This window comes from Phaenicophaeus curvirostris, chromosome 4 (assembly GCF_032191515.1).
Source record: "Phaenicophaeus curvirostris isolate KB17595 chromosome 4, BPBGC_Pcur_1.0, whole genome shotgun sequence".
NCBI classification, from domain to species: domain Eukaryota; kingdom Metazoa; phylum Chordata; class Aves; order Cuculiformes; family Cuculidae; genus Phaenicophaeus; species Phaenicophaeus curvirostris.
The window spans coordinates 22,977,696-23,000,940 of NC_091395.1; the positions used below are offsets into that span (position 1 = coordinate 22,977,696).

General features: G+C 42.4%; 2 protein-coding genes across 3 annotated transcripts in view; both read right to left on the reverse strand.

The window, feature by feature from the left end:
• Positions 1–23,245, reverse strand: part of MCUB (mitochondrial calcium uniporter dominant negative subunit beta) — a 54,631-nt gene that overhangs the window by 28,747 nt on the left and 2,639 nt on the right. Inside the window, exon 1 of one of the 2 annotated variants that reach the window (XM_069855516.1) lies at positions 22,881–22,907. The exons of the other annotated variant lie outside the window; for it this stretch is intronic. Coding sequence (XP_069711617.1) covers positions 22,881–22,892 — 12 coding nt within the window. The 5' untranslated portion in view covers positions 22,893–22,907. Of the gene's footprint in view, positions 1–22,880; positions 22,908–23,245 lie in introns of those variants that run through there. 2 annotated transcript variants of the gene reach the window in all.
• SEC24B (SEC24 homolog B, COPII coat complex component) overlaps positions 1–23,245 on the reverse strand; it is a 103,414-nt gene that overhangs the window by 19,629 nt on the left and 60,540 nt on the right. The window lies entirely within an intron of this gene.

The window sequence follows — 23,245 nt, forward strand, 5'->3', positions numbered from 1 at the left end:
ACAAGACACAATATCCTCATCCCTCCAGCAAAGAAAGGTGATGCTCTGCTTGCAGCTTTGGCATATTTTTTTAAGTTGCCCTCTTTTTCAGTCTGTGCTTGCATTCATAACATACCCTCACTTGCATCCCAGATGAAACCATTTCCACATTCCACTCCTATTACCCTCAGAGTATGAAAGGAGGACCTTCCACACCAAGACAAGCAGATCAGCACAACAGCACAATTTCCTCTCATTTCCTTCATCTGAAACTAGACATACGTTTAAGAAAGCAGATAGAAAATAGCTGACCTGCTGCATTTCTACTTGTAGGTACTTTACCAACATCACTATTAATATGACAGTCTCTTTGAAAACTTTCAAACAATACGTTTCACCCTTTTGCCTGCAGACAATGTGGTCAGGCAGCTAAGCTATATAAATTCATCCACCACTGTGTACTTTTTTACAGCACGTCAGTCATTCACCTATTTCCTATTTCCTCCTTCCTTTGCAAGGAAACTAGTCAAAACAGCCATATGACAAGCTTGGACATTTCAAAATCCTTTGAAACAGAAATGAGAAAGAATTTTTATTTTGCATTTCTCAGAAATTATACAGAATGCAAATAGTGCTGAAATTTCTGAAGTGAAACACTTCAGCCCAGAGGCTGCCTGCCAGTTCTTTGAGAGCTATTACTTTATCATTACCAGGCAGGTTGTTTTGACAGCTTCACTTCTAAGCTGACTGTAAATCTGTGAATATTTCACCGATGACTGAACCTGAACAACTACTGACAACATCCATTGGCTTGGAGAGTGAAGGTTTAGCCAGACTCCAGTAGTCAATAGCATAACTCTATAGGAGTTAAAGTGCTCAAAATCTGCATTTACTTTGCACCACGTAATTCATTTGGGTAATAAAGTAATTGTTAACTATCTGACTAAATTAACAGTGTGTTTCAGGAGATACAGCTGCATTTAAACAATAAGAAAACAGCTCAAATTAACAAAGAACAAGAGCTTTCTGAAAATTAAACTGGCTTCAAGAGGAGGTGGTCAGAGCCTTGCTAGCCCAACTAGATGGCCACAAGTCTATGGGGCCGGACGGGATTCACCCTAGGGTACTGAAGAAGCTGGCGGATGTGCTGGCCAAACCCCTTTCCATCACCTTCCAACAGTCCTGGAAGACTGGGGAAGTCCCACTGGACTGGAGGCTGGCTGATGTCGTGCCCATCTACAAAAAGGGTCGCAGGGAGGATCCAGGAAACTACAGGCCTGTCAGTCTGACCTCGGTGCCAGGGAAAGTCATGGAGCAGGTGATCTTGAGTGCTATCATGAAGCACATGCAAGAGAACCAGGTGATCAGGCCCAGTCAACATGGGTTCACAAAAGGCAGGTCTTGCCAGACTAACCTGATCGCCTTCTATGACAAAGTGACTCGGCTGCTGGATGAGGGAAGGGCTGTGGATGTGGTCTTCCTGGACTTCAGTAGAGCCTTTGACACAGTTTCTCACAGCATTCTGCTTGAGAAACTGTCAGCCTCTGGCCTGGACAGGCACACGCTCTCCTGGGTGGAAAGCTGGTTGGATGGCCAGGCCCAGAGAGTGGTGGTAAATGGAGTTAACTCCAGCTGGAGGCCAGTTACAAGTGTGGTTCCCCAGGGCTCAGTGCTGGGTCCAGCCCTGTTCAATGTCTTTATCAATGACCTGGACAAAGGCATTGAGTGCACCCTTAGCAAGTTCGCGGACGACACTAAGCTGGGTAGAAGTGTCGATCTGCTGGAGGGTAGAGAAGCTCTGCAAAGGGATCTGGACAGGCTGGACCGCTGGGCTGAGTCCAATGGCATGAGGTTTAACAAGGCCAAATGCCGGGTCCTGCACTTGGGGCACAACAACCCTGTGCAGTGCTACAGACTAGGAGAAGCCTGTCTAGAAAGCTGCCTGGAGGAGAGGGACCTGGGGGTGCTGGTTGACAACCGACTGAATATGAGCCAGCAGTGTGCCCAGGTGGCCAAGAAGGCCAATGGCATCTTGGCTTGTATCAGAAACGGCGTGACCAGCAGGTCCAGGGAGGTTATCCTCCCTCTGTACTCGGCACTGGTGAGACCGCTCCTTGAATCCTGTGTTCAGTTCTGGGCCCCTCACCACAAGAAGGATGTTGAGGCTCTGGAGCGAGTCCAGAGAAGAGCAACAAAGCTGGTGAAGGGGCTGGAGAACAGGCCTTATGAGGAGCGGCTGAGAGAGCTGGGGTTGTTTAGCCTGGAGAAGAGGAGGCTGAGGGGTGACCTCATTGCTCTCTACAACTACCTGAAAGGTGGTTGTAGAGAGGAGGGTGCTGGCCTCTTCTCCCAAGTGACAGGGGACAGGACAAGAGGGAATGGCCTCAAGCTCCGCCAGGGGAGGTTTAGGCTGGACGTTAGGAAAAAATTCTTTACAGAAAGGGTCACTGGGCACTGGAACAGGCTGCCCAGGGAGGTGGTTGATTCACCTTCCCTGGAGGTGTTTAAGGCACGGGTGGACGAGGTGCTGAGGGATATGGTTTAGTGTTTGATAGGAACGGTTGGACTCGATGATCCGGTGAGTCTCTTCCAACCTGGTTATTCTGTGATTCTGTGATTCTGTGATCAACAGCAAAAATTTAGGGCTGCAGTATACGTAGGTCTCCATAGGGTGCTGCTTCTTTATACCAAACTGTTAGCTGTAGTCCACTTTGTTGTTTAGCCTCTATCACAGAAAGTCATGCTCCTGTCTCACCACAGCTGTTGCCTGAGAAGAAGCTGCTCTGATAGGTCCTACACTTTCAGCCTGTGACAGGAGCTGACTGACAGCCACCAAGAAAGAAGGGGGTGCCCTGAGACAGCTCTTTGCAGCTTCCTCACTTCACATTCTCTGAAGGAAGCTTCCACTATAAGAGCCTGACTGTATGTGGTAATCACAGTTGGCACATCCTAAATATAAAACTGAATGAACACCTGGCATCTTAATCCTTTCCAGTGATTTATTTTCAACTGCTGGATGTTCAGGCACAGAGAGTAGTAAAGAGCACCTAGTCCCAGAACATAACATCTGTCAGTATTCATAGCCCAACAAAGCAGAAAGCCTGCCAAAAGATTTCTTTGAAAAAATTTATTTGGAAGAGAGGGAAAGGCTGGGGGCAGGAAACACATTCCTGTCTTTTGGAGCACTTACAGCTAATTTGATTATAAATCTCTTCTTCACGCTATAATAGAGCACCTCTGTCTCTCATCCTCAGACAACTGCTGCAGGCAAGGAAATAACTACTTCTTTCTCTGAATTGAAAAAACAGCACAGTTTGAGACTTGTCAAAGATAACACACAAAGCTTATGGTGGAGCAAAGAACAAAACCTCTGTATCAAAGTATCATTTCTGCATCACATATGGCAGTACCATGTGCTTTTCTTTTCTAGGACTCAGCAGAAAAAACCGTGCCAAGATAAACATTACATTGTAAACTATCCACCTACAACTTTGAAATTTTAAATCTATAATTTCTAAATCCTTCTTCTTTTTTTTATAAGTGCATGTTTTTGTTGATTTAACTATTTTTTTGATCAAGGACACTGGGTTTTCTGGGGTGCTGTCCCATCCACTGCCTGCATTTTGGAGGCACAGCAGATCAGATGTCAAGAACAAAGAAAACACTGAAACCAAGACTAATCTCAGACCTTATGAATTGCCATCATGGTCCAGACAATCATCAAGCTAGTTCAACATCCCCCCCCAACCTTACTGTGGGTGGACACAGTAGGATACCTTACTGTAGGTATCCCTTAGGGATACCCAGGGAGGAATAAGAACAGGGCAAGAATGTTTTCATTCCCTTCTAATCATGTTTCCTCTTTGAAAGAGCAAAATACAAGTGCATTTAACATGGGTTTCGCGAAGTATGGCAACCTGATATCCTTGTCACAATATGATTCTGCTTTGTCTCACAAATATCACTGCAAAGATAGCATGTATTAAAGACATTCAGCAGCCCGGTTTTAGATCCAATTTCATGGCCTTCAGCTATTTTGCTAAATGTAGAAAATAGTTGCAACAAATGGAAGCAACAAGCGCAGCACACAGCGGCTGTACAGTGGCCAACCCTATACTGCCAACTCTGGCCCATTTCAGGTAGATTTCTGTCATGCCTGCATACTTCAGTGACTGAAAATAGCAGATAATGAAACTGGTACATGCTCAAAGGAGAATCTCAAAGGAAGAGCAGCAAAGGTCTAAAAATAAGGCCTTGGCAAAGGAGGAGGAGTTACTGCCACTTTGCTTCAACCTGACCATCAGATAGAGAGGCTGGTCTGAGAAAGTCTCTCTGTGCCTGTTCACACAGCTGCTGCTCTGGTTGTGGCTAACATGCAGCCTGTCCCAAGCCCTGGTGTATGTTTGTAGCGGTGCCATTAGGTCAAATCAAAAGCAACACATCAGCAGGACGCAACGGGCAAGAAGGCTGTTGCCACCTGCAGCTTGCTCTCTCCTGCAGCCGTCATCCTTGCACTTTGATTGACTGGCATTGCTTTCAGAATCCACTAACCTATGGATATGGTGTCGACACAACTTCCTCAGTTTACCCAAAAAGTTTTTGAAGGAGATCCAGCAGTAACCAGGCTGCTGAGGCTTTCGTGCCTGCACCATGTGGGAGGAAGAAGGATGATCACTCTCACCCTCAGCAAAGTCACTGCTCGGCTCATAAGCGCACAAGTTACAAGTTAGAGAACTTGGGAGTCAGAACCCTCATGAATTACGGGATGAATTAGTGAATTCACGTTAGATTAGTCTGCCCAAAGACGCATTTGTTTACTTCCTTTCTTAATGAGCTCATTAAATAAAGTTTAATTTACAGAGTATGTTATCCTATTAATTTGAGAGATCCTAATGGGCTGTGGATACGCTCCTACCCTCAACCTGGTGTTCAAGGATGACAAGAGAGTGACTAGTCTGTCAAGTTTATAAATTTGCATTTGTCTGTAAGACCCAAGACAGCATGGTTAACTCTTGTTGTGTGGCATGTCCTTCAAGCTAGATTCAACTAATGCTGACAGCTAACATGACTGATGTCACAGGACGAAGCCAGACTCAATACATACATCTAATCACCCTAAAAGGACAGGATTTTTCTTACTACATATTTATTAGATTTCTGACTAGCATAGTTCTGTGTATGTCTTGCAATGAATCCCCATCCTTTCCCAAAGCACAGTATTTAATTGTTCAGAATATTTCACTCCCAGGAAGTCAAACTTTCTATTTCAGCCTTATTCCAAACTAAACACGCAGTTCTCCTCTTTTTCCTATGTTTGCACCTCTCATGCTTGTTAGATTTATGAATGCCTGTAGTCATTGCTTAGGCAAGTTATGCATATTTAATTCTTAAATATTTCCTCATAAATGACTATCTACAGCTTCTACCTATATGCACAGCTTTTGAGTTCCCTTCAATGATCAACATCTTTATGGCAATAGGAACACTAAAGCATAATATAATATTGCAGGCACTGTCATCCCAGCACTTTTATTCTTTTGTCCTCTGAAATGATTCCGCCCATACATGCAACACAAAATTACACTGGTCCTTGCTACTACTCTAGCATATTCACATGGTTTCTTCATCATTGCAATCTTTTTTCAGGAGTGCCAAAATTCAGTGGGTTTCAACCCAGGGAGATGGGGAGGAGCATAGCAAAGGTATTACATTTGCTCTTTTCCTTTTCTTCAGCAATTTTTTATCTACCTCAGAGACAGGGCCTACTACAACAGAATAACAAGCAACTACAAGCTGCAAAAATTACAAAAATAAGTACTATGCCGATTCCTCCTAAAGCCTGTCACATTTTTCTTGTTCTTCAGATGCCTTTTAGATTATCTATCAACATCTATGCCACTGGATTTCACTGGGTTAGAAGAATTTATAGTTACCCATCTCTTTTATCAAATGGCTCTATATTTTCAGCACCAGTGAGACAGTAAGGCCTGGGAAAAAAACACCAGCCACTTCAGAAATTCATCTTGCATTCTGCATGTGCAAAACATAAAGTACACATACAAGCACCGTCTCAATTCAGTAGCAGCAGCTGCGAGGTGATGGTAACAGCTGTGTTAAGCCACAGCAGGCATTGCCATACAGCCACTGCTCTTCCCCTTCCACGTAACATGGATTCTGGACCTCTGCAGGAACATTAAGGATTTCAGTCCGGAGGGAGGAGGGAGCTGTGAAGGAGGACAAGAGCAACTCAAGCAAACTCATGACCATGCTTGCAAAAGTGATTTATGATAAGGAGAGAGGCCTTGCATAATTGCTGCACCCATTGATACAACACGAACACAAATTACCATTGGTACTGCAGGCTTGAAAACTTCTTCCTTTACGAACAGCAGGCCAAAGAGAGATAAGATTGGCTACTGAACTTGCAGCTGGCAAACAGCAAAATCTGACCCCAACAAACCACTAAATTCATGTTCACGTTAACAGTCATCTTATTAGAGCCAGCACCTATCCTGATACTTGCGAAAGTGAACTCAGAGGCAAAATATTCCCTTACACTACAACACACCAACTCTACAGCTCAAAAAGAAACTTTGTTTTCCAGTGACTCTCAACAAATACTCAACATATTCTAGTTCCTTTTTTGAAAAGATCTGGACATTAATTGTCCTTGCTCAAGAAACAGGACCCTTTGCAGACATTTCCCCAGAGAACTATGATCTTTGTGTGGTTTATTGCCTTATTACACCAATGGCTGAGGAATAGTGAGACTCTAAGAGCAGTCTGCTTCTGGGAAATATTTAACTACTACAGCCATGCCAACGCACTCTCAGCTTGAGTCTCCTTAACTTTACTTCAGCATTTTGCTTTCATCTTCCCCTATGGTCTGAAGCTGATAATGAATCACATTTAGCAATGTAAGCTTACTCCTCTGTGATGTGAATGGATCCTACTAATAGAGTAATAAAACACTTAATCTGAGATGAACTTCAGTCATTCCTCTTATCTGTTCAGATGAGGAATCATCTAAATGTTTGTTCTACACTTGTTGCTTTATGAGCTTTAGCTTTACAGATTAGAAAAACTTGCTCTTTTCTCCACTATTAGCAGAGGGGAAGGATGATCCTTAGCCTCTAAAATTATTTGGAGGAGACAAAAGGGTGGCATTTCACAGCTATGTATTGACTGTTCTCCAGCTGAGTAAAGACCAGGGCAGGGAAGGGCAGATGTGGAAAAAGTAATCAGTCAATTCCAGGCCACGGCAGCTACAGGGTCCACACACAGAGCCAGTGTCCACAGCTCCACACAGCAGGAACTACAGCACCCAGTCATCTCCTTCCTGGAAGAGTCTGTAGGAAAGAGTAGATGGTTACTATCACTGCTCCCTCTCCTTTTCCTCTTTCCTTATGTCTTGAGCCTGTTAAAATTATACTTACAGTATCCAGCATATTTGGATCTCCCCAGGAAAAAAAAGTCAACTGAATCCTCTAAAGCTCTTCTCTCCTGTCAGCATTCAAAACTGAAAGGGGATCACTGCTGGAGCAGCACACAAAAAAGAACAGGCACTAGTTAAAATCCCAAGAGCTGGAGCTAGAGGGTCCCAATATGTAAAACTATTTGCTAAGAAAATCAAGTACATTCTTATTGATTACAATGCTATAAAGGTATCAAATCCAAATGGCCAATCTGAAGTGCAGTTCTGGACACATCTGTGGGTCTAAACAACCTTACAATTTCTTTAAGGCGCCTCTGCAGAGACAGTACAAAGCAGCTTTCATTCATCTCTCTGATTTGCAGCAAAACCCTCTAGGTTAGACCACTTTCAGCAGAATAAATGCTTTTTAAATGAGAATTTAGAATATCACTCATTTCTGAAGTTCCAGCTCAACTGTCACCAGCACCATTAGAAAAGTAATGCCAGGACTGCACTCCCAAATACACTTTTAGATCATAGCAAGCAGCAGATCTCATTATCATACCGTTTCACTTCTGTATTCCACTAAGAATGCAAGACTCACTCTGCAGGCAATTTATTAGCAGAAGTTAAATTTATTTCAGCACCAGTAGCAACAAAACAGATGATTATGTTGCATTTGGCAGTGGGCAACAATAAAACAAAGACATGCAGCACGCCATGATGCTAGTGCAAAAAGATGTGCTACAGCTAATGCTGAAGGTCATGCTGGCAGAGTGGCACAGGGCCAGCATCCCAATGTGTTGAGAGTCATCACCTCCCAGCTCCTGACTCCCACAGTGTTCTACCATGAACCAAAATCGAGAGTCACTGCCTCACTTATCGGCAAGATATCATCAATTAACTGGCTGGCAGCATCTCACTTCTTTGACTGACAGCACCTTCGGCTTCCACCAAGTACCTATTAGCATACTTAACCTCTACTTTAGCAAGGAAAAGATAATTTGACATGTTATTCTTGACAAGCTGCTCATCTTGATTCACAGCATCACTGGATAGGTATGATTAGTGTCCTGCTGACTCAACACTGGATTTAACTCTTGCTTCACTATAAGTAAGAGCTTAAAGATGGAGTTATATATTTTTTAAATGTTCTAACACTAGCTTTGCTAAGGCATTGTCAACATTAGAAAGAGCTTATTGATATAGCTACCATCAGGAAACATCTCAGCAAAGACACAGAATATATATTATAGGAGTCCTTTAGATACTACTACTGGCTCTGACGTATCTAATAATAAAAAAAATAAACCACACAACTTTTCCGCTCCATTAATTTTCAAAGCTATCAGTCACAATATAGAAAATGATCAATCAATAGCAAAATCTAGTGGAAATTATACAGCTAGATATTTAGACTTCCCTGTATGTTTATCGGAGCATCAGTCCTCATATTCTTTCGTATTTCTTATTTTAAATACCTTACCCTAATTAAATATGCAAGCATATTAATATTATGATAGCATGTTGTTTTAAGTATTTTAAGCTTAGAAATTCCAAAGTAAACAGAAAATAGCTGACTAGTAATTGCCATAAGTTAAACTCAAAACCTGTGTTTATAAATATTGTCTCACATTTGTCAGTGTCCACAAATAAGATTTTTTGTACAGTAATACCAACAAAGCCTCTCAGTGTACAAATATCTCACAGATGCAAAACAGATAAATAAGTACACTGATTCTTTTTCATTCAAAGATCTTAAACTAGGATTAACACCAGTCCTTGGCGTTCACTAAATGTAGGATTTCATCTGGACAAATCTCTGTTCACAAGACATTTCAAAAAGCAGAAATCCTACTGCAGACAGACCTAACAACAGACCTAGCAAAACTAGAGGTTTGACTGGTACATCTTTCTTAACTTTCTCAACTGAGAAGAGTTTGTAAATTGCATCAGCAATACGATGTCTGCCCAAGTTAGTTTATGTTAAGTCATGCTACTACAAATTAGCCAACTGTTTCAGCAGTAGGAGAGGCTGAACACTAAAACTGAAAGTAAGTTTAGTTTTTGAATGAGACCAAAAAATACTTTGACAGAAAACACCTGAAACATTATCAAAGCAAGAATCATACTTCCTTCATTTGGAAACTCAATTCGATATTGAAATCTATTCCCTTCACATTCAGTTAAGTCAATCTTTAACTGAGGTCAATACTGCTGACCAAGTTAAAAAAACTAATTAAAAAAGTCCAGTCCCAGACAGCAATACACATTCATCAGCTACTCACAGACATGCGCACTCTCCAAATCTTTGTGCTATTTTTTTCAGATCTTCTATAATTGCCTGTCTACAGGATAGGAATCTCAGTTTTTATAAAAGAATTTATTCTCCTCTTGACTATGAAAGAGCTGGAAAAGAAACAGTATTCAAATCCACCTCAAGGGCCCAAATTCCAGTGAAAGGCAAGTACACAGAACCATAATATTTTCCTTAGAAAATAAGTGCTTAATGCTTCTGAGACATTACAACATTAAAAAAACACACACACAAAAAATAACCAAGGACTGCTTGTTGTCAAGTGACTGAAGAGGACATCCACTGGTAGAAATACAGAGTAAAAAAGCCTTCTGCACCTTATAATCTACTTTTGTTACAGATTTTGTTTTGGTTTGTGGTACCTTGTGAACTTGACATAAAAGCTGAATCCTGAAGTAAAAGCCTGAAACAAGCTCAGGCACCACCGCTCTCTTCCTGATCTGGTGAGAAGGTGCATGCTAGATAAACAGTGCACAAATAAGGAAGGGCTTTCTGGTCCAGGTGCACCAACACACTGAGCAGCTACATGCTGCTTCCAGGATCCCAGCTATTCTATCCATATGGACAGTGCTCTCTGGATATAGCGGCCCACTCAGAATGAGACACAGTGAAAAACATAATCATGCCCACAGAGCCTGATCTGCATCCAAGACCATCTGCAATATGAAATGCAGATACCTAGGACTAACAACTCATCATCCTCCTTACTGAAATGGAGAAAATGGGATCAGCCATGCTCTCAGACAGTCTTTATTGTGAAGAAGCAAGACAGTGGGAGTTGAGCCGAGTTCCCTACATATAAGCAGTAAAAGAATTCTTGTAAACTATTCTCGCATCATAAAACTTGTATATTCTTGAGAAAACTGTACTTCGGAGAAGGTGCAGTAGCTTATAACAAACACCTTTAGGTCTCAAGAAAAGGTTACCTGGAGTGCAAAATTGTGTCTGAATTTTCTCAGTAGTGGCTTATTAGAAGTCTAGCAAATTAGAAAAGATACCTGATTAACAAGTGAGCAATACAAACTTATAGCCGTGTGCAATGTGCCATCCTGGAATAAAGTACAAGGGAAAACACAGTTTCAGTCTCTTTGACGCCATCATATTTTGCTATGATATGTTTTTTCAGTGTGGCAGTTCTAAGAGTGAGGTTTGATATAGATCAAAAAATGTACTGAAAAACCTCTTTCCTCAATTGTTTTGTGGCTACACAGAGCACAAAGAGACTGATCAGTCTCTGTAGATAATTTCCTCCAAATCTCTATATTGTTTTCATTGTCAGAATACCATGACTGAAGTTCAGTTAAAAACCTACCATCTTTCATATTTACCTGTTGCAGCTGAGGTCTCTGAAGGAACATGCAAACTACTCACATTTAAACAGAAACCTTAATTAACAGTACCAAACAATAAACTTAAAAGAAAAGGGGTAGCCTGAGTAGTTCTGCATTGATGAGGGGATATAAACACCACAAGAGCACACCAGGCAGAATATGCTACAACAAACTAGTTACAATGCAGACAAACTGGGCACTAAACATTGCTCGTTTGGTCTAAACACCATAGTCCATCGATTCTGTTCTTTCACCACTGCTTTTCCATAAATGTTGTTGTTCAACATTTCCCTTCTTCCAAGTACGTGCTGTTGGGGTTCAGCTCTACTTTCCTGTACTCAAACATCAGATTTTTTTCGCTTTCATCAGTGCAGGGAGACAGGGACAGAGCATGAAAGCAGTGAATAAAATGAGACAAGTTCCTCCAACTACAGCTTCCCCCTGAAGCAGAACTCCCAAGAATGCTGAAAACCACATCATGACCACATCATACTGGCTGAAAAAGCAGCACTGTGGCAGTGCAAACTTCACTTCTCTTCAGGGCTTCGGGCTGCTCCTGACAGTGACCTCTTGAATGAAAGAGCAGTGAGGCACCTCAAGCAGGAGCTAAAGACCGACCGAGGGTCAGCTGCATTGGGCTGGGCTATGTACGGTGTCAGTAACACAAGAAGAGATAAACTGTTTGGTTTTTTTCATTTTAAATGACACGCCAGTGCATTTCTAACAAGGCAAGGGAGCCCTTCTGACACCAGCAACCACTTGATTCAAATACAGTGTGTGACCTGCCGTCCCAGTTTTGAGTTTGGCTACAAATGAAATGAAAAAGCAGCAGAGAAGATAGGTCACCAGCCAGCTGCAGGCCTAGGAATAGCTGCTGGCTATTTTTTCACTCCCAGAACTTTGCATTGCTTGGCATAAAGCATATCTCAAATTTGAGTCGTAGAAGTACATTATTCTTCTCTTGCATGCTTACAGATGAGATTAGCCTGTGCCATAGGAGCATGCACTGACCTGCAAACCAGCACGTTGCTGCTGGCTTCTTCTAGTGGATCTTGCTGGTCTGACTGCTGTGATGAGGTGCTGTGTATTTTTCTTAAAGCTCAGATCATGGGATTACATAACCGCTTAGCCCACCATCAGAGTCTCATCCAAAATCTAAAAACTGTTAAAAACACCACAAAGACCAACAGCAACCTGAGGGCTTGAATACTAAATGTTATATGACATTCAAAATTATTATCAACATATGAATAATCCACATCAGCACTTTTGTTTAAGACTGTGAATAACTTCTGATAGCATCTACCTTATGTAATTTTATGCAGCTACTTCTTGCATTACAGTTATGAACACTCATAACTTGCACAAAAGCTTTTATAATATGTCAAGCAAACTATTAACTACTCATAGTCAATGCCAAGTAAGACAAGATGTGCTATAACTGTTAGCGGCAGAGCACAGTTATAAGATCTTACTTCCCAACAACCCAAAACGGTATTTACATTTGAATGCCAATGAGATTACAGTTTTCATCAGCAGGCCCCAAAGCCAGGTGTTCATGAGAAAAGTAACACAGCCATTGCAGAAGGAAAGGTAACCAACTCACAAGGAGACAAGCTACGGTATGTGCAGCATTATGACAGTCTGCCCAGATTAAAGTCATACCAGGTTCTGATCTATAGCAAAATATACTCACTTTTTACTTCCACTGCCATGAAGAACAGCTTGGGGTCGGTACTCCAAGGAGCACGCATGAGTTAACAGCTATAATTCAGTTTTAGGGCCTGGGCTATTTGATGTTTCTTTAAATTACTCCAGCTCAATTACATTTCCAATGTGCTTACAGTCACAGGGTACTGCAAGACCAACCCTGAAACTTCAACCTTCAGTCTTCTCAGCCTGCCTCATTTCATTACACTAGAAAGGCTACAGACACTGAGTACACATCTTTGGCTTCTAAAAGAAGCACACAGACCTAAATATGGACTATAGCTTTATATCCTATAGCATGTCCAACTATATGGCTTCAGATAAATAATGTTATTTAAAATTACTACAATAAAGAATACTAGAAAATGCTCTCACAACAAAGAGAATAAAATTATAAAAAAGTGGTAGAAAACTCAGTGCAAAAATTTCCATATCTGCACTTAAATCGGGACTAGCTCCAGCTCTGCAAAAAATAGTGTTACCTGCCTTACAGCTTTTGACTGACAGCCATTGCAGCTAGCTCACAAATTGTACCAGTCAGAACTGAGTGCAAGATAAAAGACACTGCTGTGGTGCCAATGCCTGGGAACACATTCTGGCATGAATCTAGTCTCGAGATTTTTATTAGACTTCTCTTGGTTTAAATGACTCACCCTGCAGCAGGTCATCTCCTGTCAGCCAAGGGCAAAACCCCCAGGAACCTCCCCATCCTGAACCCTCACAGTCTGTTTGTGCTGCAGCTATAGCATGGCTTATGCTTTGGGATATTACAGGGAACATACCATGGCTTCAAAAACTTGTCCAAATCAACAGCCAAACAGCCAAGAGGTGTGCCACAAATGCAAGTAACATAATGCCTGAACAGCTCAGGACTCAATTAAAAGCAGCCTATGGGGAGGCGCCAATAAGAATACCACCAGCAGCACGTAAAATTAAAAGTGAACATGTAAAGTAAAGGCGAAGTCCCATCTAACACAGTAGAGTGTATGGCTGAATCATGGCACAAAAAGCTCTTCACAAAAGAGCTCCAAGGACTTGATCCAGTTTTCCTATTTAAACATAGTTTGGGGCCACCCAGCAGTCAAATCAAAACAGTGGAAGGCAGAAGAGACACACTCACCCTCTTGTCTCTTGCAGCAGAAGAAAACAAATTGCTGAAGATCACTAATTACTCTGTCTTCATTCCCTCTCTCCCCAAATTTAAGAGACTTCCAGCCTTTAGTTAAAGATTTAGTGCTCTGAAGAAAACAGTATTACAGAATCACAGAATCACTAGGTTGTAAAGGACCTCCAGGATCATTGAGTCCAACCATTTCTAACTGCCACTAAACCATGTCCCTGAGCACCTCATCCACCCATCTTTTAAATACCTCCAGGTACATTGACTCAACCACTTCCCTGGGCAACTTGTTCCAGTGCGCGATGACCCTTTCTGTGAATTTTTTTTTTTCTGATGTCCAGTCTGAACCTCCCCTGGCAGAGCTTGAGCCCATTCCCCCCTGTCCTGTCCCCCGACACTTGTGAGAAGAAATTTACAGAGTTGTGGAATTAATGTCCCTTGGCTCTGTCAATTCATGAAGTCAGTGCAAACTTTAAAAGCTGATGCTGGCTTTTAAGAAGCTGGTGAGTTGTTAACAATTTCCTGGAAGTTTTATCTTGAATTTTAAAATCCATTAAATTCAACTTCTCACATAGTATTTATGTTATTACAGATGTATTTCTTCTACTGGGCTTATACTTTTGCAATTACTTTAATTTTACTGTTTGCAAACACTTCTTTCAGCTTCTTTCCTTGTCTAGGGCAAGGCAGAGACAGACAGTATATGCAGAAAAGGAAGCCAAACTACTTTGTGGTTACGCAGCGGAGTTTGCCACCATCTCAAAAACTTTGAGACAGTTTAATTTATCTTAATTTATTGCAATTAAATTAAAACTTGATTTGCTAAGACAATTATTCAACCGCATACCTCAGGCTAGCCAAAATCTCTGCCCTGCTCCCAGATGAACCATCACTTCAGCATCCAGCCTCCACCTAACTCAGCCTGGCAATGCACTCACTGCTACACCAACCCCACCTCTGCCTCTGTCACTGCACCCCTCAGAGGCAGAGTTGTATCTGTGCTAGGTTTGCTTCTTGGATCAGGAAACCTGTTTTGGCTGCATTTCACAGGAGGGACTCCAGCCTAGAGGGGCCAAAGGTGGGGCAGCTGGGGCCACAAAGGTCCCTAGTTGTGTAGATGTTGCTGTGTTTCAGGGGCATGACACCTTTATACTTCTGTTTAGAACACGTAAAGGTGAGGGATATGTTTTATACATTAAAAAAAGTCTTTCTTCTACAGATAGGACCATGGAATATAATCAAAGCTCTGCTGTTACAGGCAGTGAGAGGCTGGTTCAAAAAGCAATCACAGAATATCAGATAATGAATAGTTTGAATGAGAAGGTACAGAGAAGGTCAGGCCCTAGAAAAAAGAAGCCTCAAACAAAACCACAGGAACATTGTTCTGTGAACAGTATGGCACAAGTGCTTCAGGTAAAAGAGGTGACTGCACTGTAAATGGAGAGCATTCATCTTTTTCCCCATCATGGCACTCTGACCAAAGTGATGTTCTCATTATATACTACATTTGATTTGCCAGAAGGAAGAGCAATGTAATTTTTCCTCCACTCTGGCAAATGTGCAAGACATTTAAAGATGATTTCATGATCTCTAAATCAACTTCATGGCCTCTTACTACACTTTGAAGTACCAACGAAGAAGATGAAATCACTGCCCACTTTGCAGATAAACAAAACATTTCTTAAAAGGCAATTTATTTCTCTCCATCTGACTGCAATGTGAAGACTGAAATAATTTTGTTCCAAAATCACCAAACAGTAAATGTGAAGAAAATTCAAAATTGTTTATTTGAAGTAAAAAAGTAAATTATATCTTGCCTACGCATAATGTACTCAATTTTTCTGTCCTTTTGAAGATGCACTGCCTGTGCTCATCATGATAAATGCACCTTTCAGAAGGTATAAATTTCCCATTTGCACAGTCCCTTTCAGTCCTTTTCCATTTCAGTCAATGTTTCCTCACCAGCAAGGGGAGATTGTGCTTGTCAGTCGCATTCACACAAGCGCAAAGCACCAGCTGCTGACACCTGACACTTCTGCACAGACAGAGCAGGAGGCCCCTTGTCCTGGCCAGCCCCCCTTGGATGAAGCAAAACTGGCTTATGGACCACCAAAGTTACCATCCTGAGCAGGCAGGCAGTCACCCAATGTTCATTTTGGGAATCCTTCTTCAGCTGTTGTGTTGAAGTAAAGAGAGTCACTAACACAAGGGATTTATGTTACTAGTGATTGACCTGACCTTCAGAGTCTAGATACATACCTTCCCTCTTGGGGATCACAGATTTTGGGTCAAGCATTCCCTGTAAGCCATCCACCCTCACCATGATCACGCCACAGATTCCTCATACGCTGTATCAGTTACAAATGGGTGCACAGCAATACTTTCATAGACCAAGCCACTCTTCACATATCACAGGAATTAAAGAGCAGCCTGCCTGGCAAAGACAAAGTACATTTTGAGCATTGGACACAATTTCAAGATGATCTGGGACTCACGGGTCAGCTAAGGATGGAAAAAGTCACAGCAAATAACGCACAGGCCTGAAAACTGTCACCTTCCTCGACTCCCTACACAAATTCGCAGAACAAATATCTTAATTTAATTGTTCGTTGAACTCCTCAGATTATCTTGGGATACCAGAAACAACAGAGTGAGCAGTCATAAAAGTGGCAGAAGTGACCTAATAAAAATCCAACTCTTCCCCACACAAACCTAATCAGCAAGTTATTACTCAATATTTGACAGCAAGATAGATTACAAGGCAGCAACACAGAGAACCTGCCTCTCCCTTTTGTCTCTCTGGAAAGAGCAAAACAGAAAAGAAACCAAGTCAGAACAAGTACTGGTGTCACACGCCCTGAACAAACAGTCATATTACAATGAGAACCAGAAGTGACTGTGAAACAGCTCCAGGCTCAGAAGAGCTTAACTATCCACTCACTTCGCTGTAGGAAACCCTCCTTGCCAAGGAGCAATCGAATGAGAAATTCACCTTCGCTGCTGACTTGCAAGTATGCCATCAGTGTGAAGATTATCCTAGAAAAAACACGCCTAGCTCAAACCCAGCTATTCCATCTGTTTTCCTTTAGCTTGCTTCCCTCAAGGTGAAGGAGTAAATCAAGATTTTAATGTTTAACTAAATGTTGAGAACAGCTGTACTGTTTGGTTCCTTTCTGAGTCTAGGAGGTTCCTGGAGTGTGTGGAAGACAACTTCGTCAGACAACTGGTAAGTGAGCCAGCAAGGGAAGGTGCCCTCCTGGATCTGCTGTTTGTGAACAGAGAAGGCCTTACAGGGGATGTGATGGTTGGAGGATGACTGGGACAAAGTGATCATGAGATGGTAGAATTCTCAGTTCTAGGTGAGGTGAGGGGGGGTGGTTAGCAGAACAGTCACATTAAACCTCCAGAGGGCAGACCTTGGACTGTTCAGAAGTCTGATTGATAAAGTCTCATGGAAGACAGTCCTTAAGGGCAAGGGAGCCCAAGAGGGATGGGTGCTCTTCAAGAAGGAAATCCTGGCAGCCCAGGAGCAAGCTGTCCCCATGCGCAGGAAAATGAGCCAGCAGGGGAAAAAAACAGCTTGGTTGAGCGGGGAGATCTGGGTGGATATCAAAAAGAAAAGGAATGTCTATGAGCTTTGGAAGAAGGGACAGGCATCTTGGGTGGACTACAGGGTGGAAGCGAGATCATGCAGAGGAAAAATCAGGAGGGCTAAAGTCCAACTAAAACTCAGACCGGCCAGTTCTGTGAAAGATAATAAAAAATATTTCTACAAACACATCAATACTAAAAGGAGGACCAGGGAGAATATTCGGTCTTTATTGGATACAAAGGGAACAACTGTGACAAATGATGAGGACAAGGCTGAGGTACTTAACACCTTCTTTGCCTCAGTCTTTAATAGTAAGGAAAGTTGTTCCCTGTGTGTACATGCCCAGGAGCTAGAGGAGCAGAACAAAGCTCCCGTGATCCAAGAGGAAGTGGTTAGAGACTTGCTTGGCCATTAGACATTCACAGGTCCATGGGGCTGGATGGGATCCACCTGAGGGTATTGAGGGAGCTGGTGGATGTGCTTGCCAAACCCCTTTCCATCATCTACCAGCAGTCCTGGCTGACTGGGGAAGTCCCACTGGACTGGCAGCTGGCTGATGTGCCCATCTACAAGAAGGGTCGCAGGGAGGATCCAGGGAACTACAGGCCTGTCAGTCTGACCTCAGTGCCAGGGAAAGTCATGGAACAGGTGATCTTGAGTGCTATCATGAAGCACATGCAAGAGAACTGGGTGATCAGGCCCAGTCAACACGGGTTTATGAAATGCAGGTCCTGCTAAAGTAACCTGATTGCCTTCTTTTATTACTGGATGAGGGAAAGGCTGTGGATGTAGTCCTCCTGGACTTCAGTAAAGCCTTTGACACAGTTTTTCACAGCATTCTGCTTAGGAAACTGTCAGCCTCTGGACTGGACAGCTGCATGCTCTCCTGGGTCAAAAACTGGTTGGATAGCCAGGCCCAGAGAGTGGTGGTAAATGCAGTTAACTGCCACTGGAGGCCAGTCACAAGTGGGGTTCCCCAGGGCTCAGTGCTGGGTCCAGTCCTGCTCAATAGTCAAAAGTCAATCAATGACCTGGATGAAGGCATCGAGTGCACCCTTAGCAAGTCTGCAGATGACACTAAGCTGGGTGGAAGCTTGGATCTGCTTGAGGGCAGGGAGGCTCTGCAAAGGGACCTAAACAGGCTGAGACCAATGGCATGAGGTTTAGCAAGGCCAAATGCCAGGTCCTGCACTTGGGGCACAACAACCCTGTGCAGCGCTACAGACTAGGAGAAGTCTGGCTAGAAAGCTGCCTGGAGGAGAAAGACCTGGGGGTGTTGGTTGACAGCGACTGAACATGAGCCAGCAGTGTGCCCAGGTGGCCAAGAAGACCAGTGGCATCTTGGCTTGTATCAGAGATGGCATGGCCAGCAGGTCCAGGGAGGTTATTCTCCCTATGTACTCGGCACTGGTGAGACCGCTCCTCGAATCCTGTGTTTAGTTCTGGGCCCCTCACCACAAGAAGGATTTTGAGGCTCTGGAGCGAGTCCAGAGAAGAGCAACAAACCTGGTGAAGGGGCTGGAGAATAAGTCTTACAAGGAAAAGCTGAGGGAGCTGGGGTTGTTTAGCCTGGAGAAGAGGAGGCTGAGGGGAGACCTTATTGCTCTCTCCAACTACCTGAAAGGAGGTTGTGGAAAGGAGGAAGCTGGCCTCTTCTCCCAAGTGACAGGGGACAGGACAAGGGAGAATGGCCTCAAGCTACACCAGGGGAGGTTCAGGCTGGACATCAGAAAAAAATTTTTCACAGAAAGAGTCATCGGGCAGTGGCAGAGGCTGCCCAGGGAGGTGGTTGAGTCACTGTACCTGGAGGTATTTAAAAGACAGGTAGATGAGGTGCTCAGGGACATGATTCAGTGGCAGATAGGAATGGTTGGACTCGATGTTCTAAGAGGTCTTTTCCAACCTGGCGATTCTATGATTCTATGATACCAAAAACCTTGCTGTGTAAGGAGCAAAAACCAAAACCTTCATACCCCCAACCCCCTCCCCCCCAAAAACCCAAAATCAACCAAACAGGAAAAGCCCCTATAACTCCCTTTCCTTCTTATCCCACCCCTTCAGAAATTAAGATAATATAAGCTCTGGAAGAAGGTCTACATTTTTGCCCTGTAAGCTTTAAAACATTATTTTAGAAGGAAAAAAAACCTGCCACATCATCAGAAGAGACTCGTTCTTAAAACATGCACTAGGTTTGTAAACAGCATTAAGTACTCAGCAGTTCACTGATTTGTGGTAAACAAACAGCACACACAAGACATTTGTAAAGCAATTTTCTCAGATATCCTCTAGAAGTTTAGTATTAGTCTCTCTGCATGTACACAAAAATGTGTGGGGCCTTGCCCAGAGTACTAGAAGGAAGGAGTAGTGCCAGATTTAGATGTTCCTCACTCCATGAGCAACAAGAAAAATCACTCACATTTACAGCACTGTTTGTATGACCACAGCATCCACTTCAAGTGAAATCACACCATCATTTTCTGTCATCTACTTTATTAACCACAGAGCATGTAATACAATTACCACTTCGTGGTATGGCTTTGTCCTATCCCCATTCTAAACTAAAATAAATAAATGAACAATGTCGCCACAGTTATCAACAGGGAGTTACATCAATTTTTGTTTTCCTTTCTGATAAGCCTGTTGCATACATTTGGAGTAACTTACTTCCCAACCTTTGGGAAGCACAACCTATTACTCATATATCACATATGAGAAAGCTCCTTGGGAAGTCTGCCAAAATATTATACATAGTATAAGAGCACATAGATAGTAATGTTAGACTGGCATTTCAGTTTCAAGGTTTCTTTACATCTTCTGCAGTACCACACAGCCTCTACTTAGCTCACAAAAGCTGCAACTTCTTTAAGCCTGTGATCCTGAAGAGGACGATTGCATTCTTTCCAGCTTTGCAGGAGCTGATTTTCATTTCCTTTCTTAGGAACTTCTCTGTTTACACAAAGACACGTATCTAACGACAATTACTCAGAGTGGGAAAAAACCATCCTAACAGTCTATGCAAAAAGAGCTGATTTGATCCACAGATCCAAATTTGTCACACATGCATGTACAGGAGTACCTCACAACCTACAAAGTTACTACAGAATCTGTACCAGAGAGAAAAGATGCAGAAAAGCAGTATATGAGAGTGTGTAGAAGTACAAATGATGGTGAATTTCTGTGCTATATATCACATCTCTCCCCAAAAGTGTATTTATCAGAGAAAAATGTAGCCATGTTGCAGCTGCCAGATGAGAACAGAAGAGTAAAGGGCTAGCAGCCATTCCCAATGCCATCCTGTTACTCTGGCATAGACACAGTATCAAAGGCAAATAAACAAACTTGCTGAGACACGCACATTTCCTGCAGCCCATGCCAGAGATCTTCTAAACAACCCTTTTAAGGCACACAAATTAGTATTTGCAAGAGTGAACAGTACGTCCATAAACAAACAGTTTAATGGGTTGTATATTTCTGTTGACATACATCAGTATGAGCACAAAGTTTCTATTTAGAAAACAAAACTTGGATCAACAAGCTAACTTTTGTTGTAAGAGGCTTTCGAAGGGAAGGCAAGCCAGGGGAAAACAGGCCCAGTGGCCACAAATTACTCCCAGTTCTTGGCTCCAGTTAGCTCACAGTTTCCAAAGGACCTGAGTAGGCTGAAAATACAAAGCAGGGACTTAAACCACATTTATGTGGAATATTCATCTGCACGAGATGCTCAATGATAATTCACTTCTCTGTAGCTGCCTAGGATGCCCTGGGGCTGCTGCTGTGACAGAACATCTCAGGAATCCCAATAGCAGAATATGTGCAAAACAGGAAGGGGCAAAATTAAAAGACCAAATAAAAAAAAAACAAACAAAACAGACGCCAATTTATTCTGTGGTTATCTTGACAGATACAGATCCTCACTTATATGACTGTATAAAACTGGAGGACAAACTGGATCAGTACAAAGCTGAGAGCATTGCAGTAATTCAGAAGTAAGGAAATAACTATAACGATTAACAGGAAGTACGGGAAAGAAGTTCAAGCCAGTCCTGAGGAAATGAGTAGTCAACAACATCAGCTGAAAGCATTAAAAGAAACATTTTTGCTAGATATGGATGACATTGGGAGCTGACCAAAAAAAAAACCAAAACCCCAAAAACCGACAATCCAAAATAAACTCCTCTATGTTCTGCTTTTGGCAGATAAACAAAACCAATGACTCTCCTACTGGCTGTAATTTGCAAGTAGGAAGAAAATTCCCCTCAGCAACAAGCATATGTAATATCCAAATCAAGGAAGAAAACAAATCCTCAATGCTTTCTACAGAAGCCCTTGCAATTTGATCTTGCCAATTTACACATACTCTTTCCTCTCATCAATGTATTCCAGAGGAAAACTTTAAAAGAACTTAGCACACTAAATTAATAATGTTAAATAAACTCGCATTTCGAAAAAAAATAAAGTTTTCCCAATTTAGTTCCATCATTCATATGTGTTCAAAGCAAGCCTTGCCTTTTGCAGGAGACAACATCACCACTCCAGCATCTTCATACAAGATAGGCACAGTTTTAGCAAGAACAAGGCTGCATGACTGCAAGGAAACACGGGAATCCCATGTACATGAATGTCTATAAAAAGCAACACAATTTTAAATCAGTCTGATTCAGCACTACAGAGAAACTAACTAGGATCATCTGAAAACAAATATATTAAATCCAGCCCCTTCAATGTTTCCTGGCTAAGAATGTTTATGAATACATAACATGCACACACCCCAGCAATCTTAAGCTTTGATTCTGTGTTAACACATCTGTTCTCCATTGCAATATGGTGAGGGGACCTTTTCCTCCCAGAGAGCAGCACACACAGGGCGTTTCTCTCAGTAAGAGCTGTGGGAGTTAAAATGTGCAAGAGAAGAGGAAGCGAAAGAGCTGGCAACCTTTAAGTTTCACCACATGTGAAATAACTGCATGATGACAAATCTAACACTCTAGCAAAACAAACTGCACCCTTTTGGGAACAAAATTATGTGTAATAAGAAAGCCTGTCCAAAGAATGCAGTATAACATGCTTCACTTAGTTTGAAAAACTGTCTGTGAAAGTACTAGCCACTTCTTACAAAAAAAGCCCAACAAAACATACAAGAAACCTCACAGAACAGAAACCTCAACTTTACAAAATTAAGATAAATTTGTATAAGCACTGCTCCAAAGGCAAAGCAGCTAACCACAGCAGTCAGAAGAGTTGTGGATTTTGTCTAAAAGCAGAGCTGAAAAGCTAACAATTAAGAGTAGAGCTCTCCAGGACAGCAACCCCTACTTTTACAGAGACGTTACAGCAAACTATCCATAGCAAATGGTTTGTCCCTACAGCAGTGTTTTCATTAGTCTAAAACACTGTACACAAACATGCCTCAAACTTACACATCTGCTCATCAATACATGAACGGATCTTGCAGCTTGTGATGACTATGGACACATACTACAGCCCCGTGCGGCCACTGCAGTGTCATCTCCAGTTTTCCAAATAGAAACCTACAGTCAATGCCCCAAAAGCTGTTTGGGCAAACTGACTCCCATCACCAAACACAGGATGAAACAAGCTGGAGAACATGACCTGCGATGTCACTGAATCGCACCAAGTGCAAAGGCAACAAGCTACCAAGCCCTGCTTTCCTCGGCCTCACAAAAGAACTACAATCTTCCAGAGCTAGAGGTAAAGTATTTGTTCATCCAAATAGCAAGCAGCAGAGCTAGCACACTATAGCACACAATAGCAACACTAACAA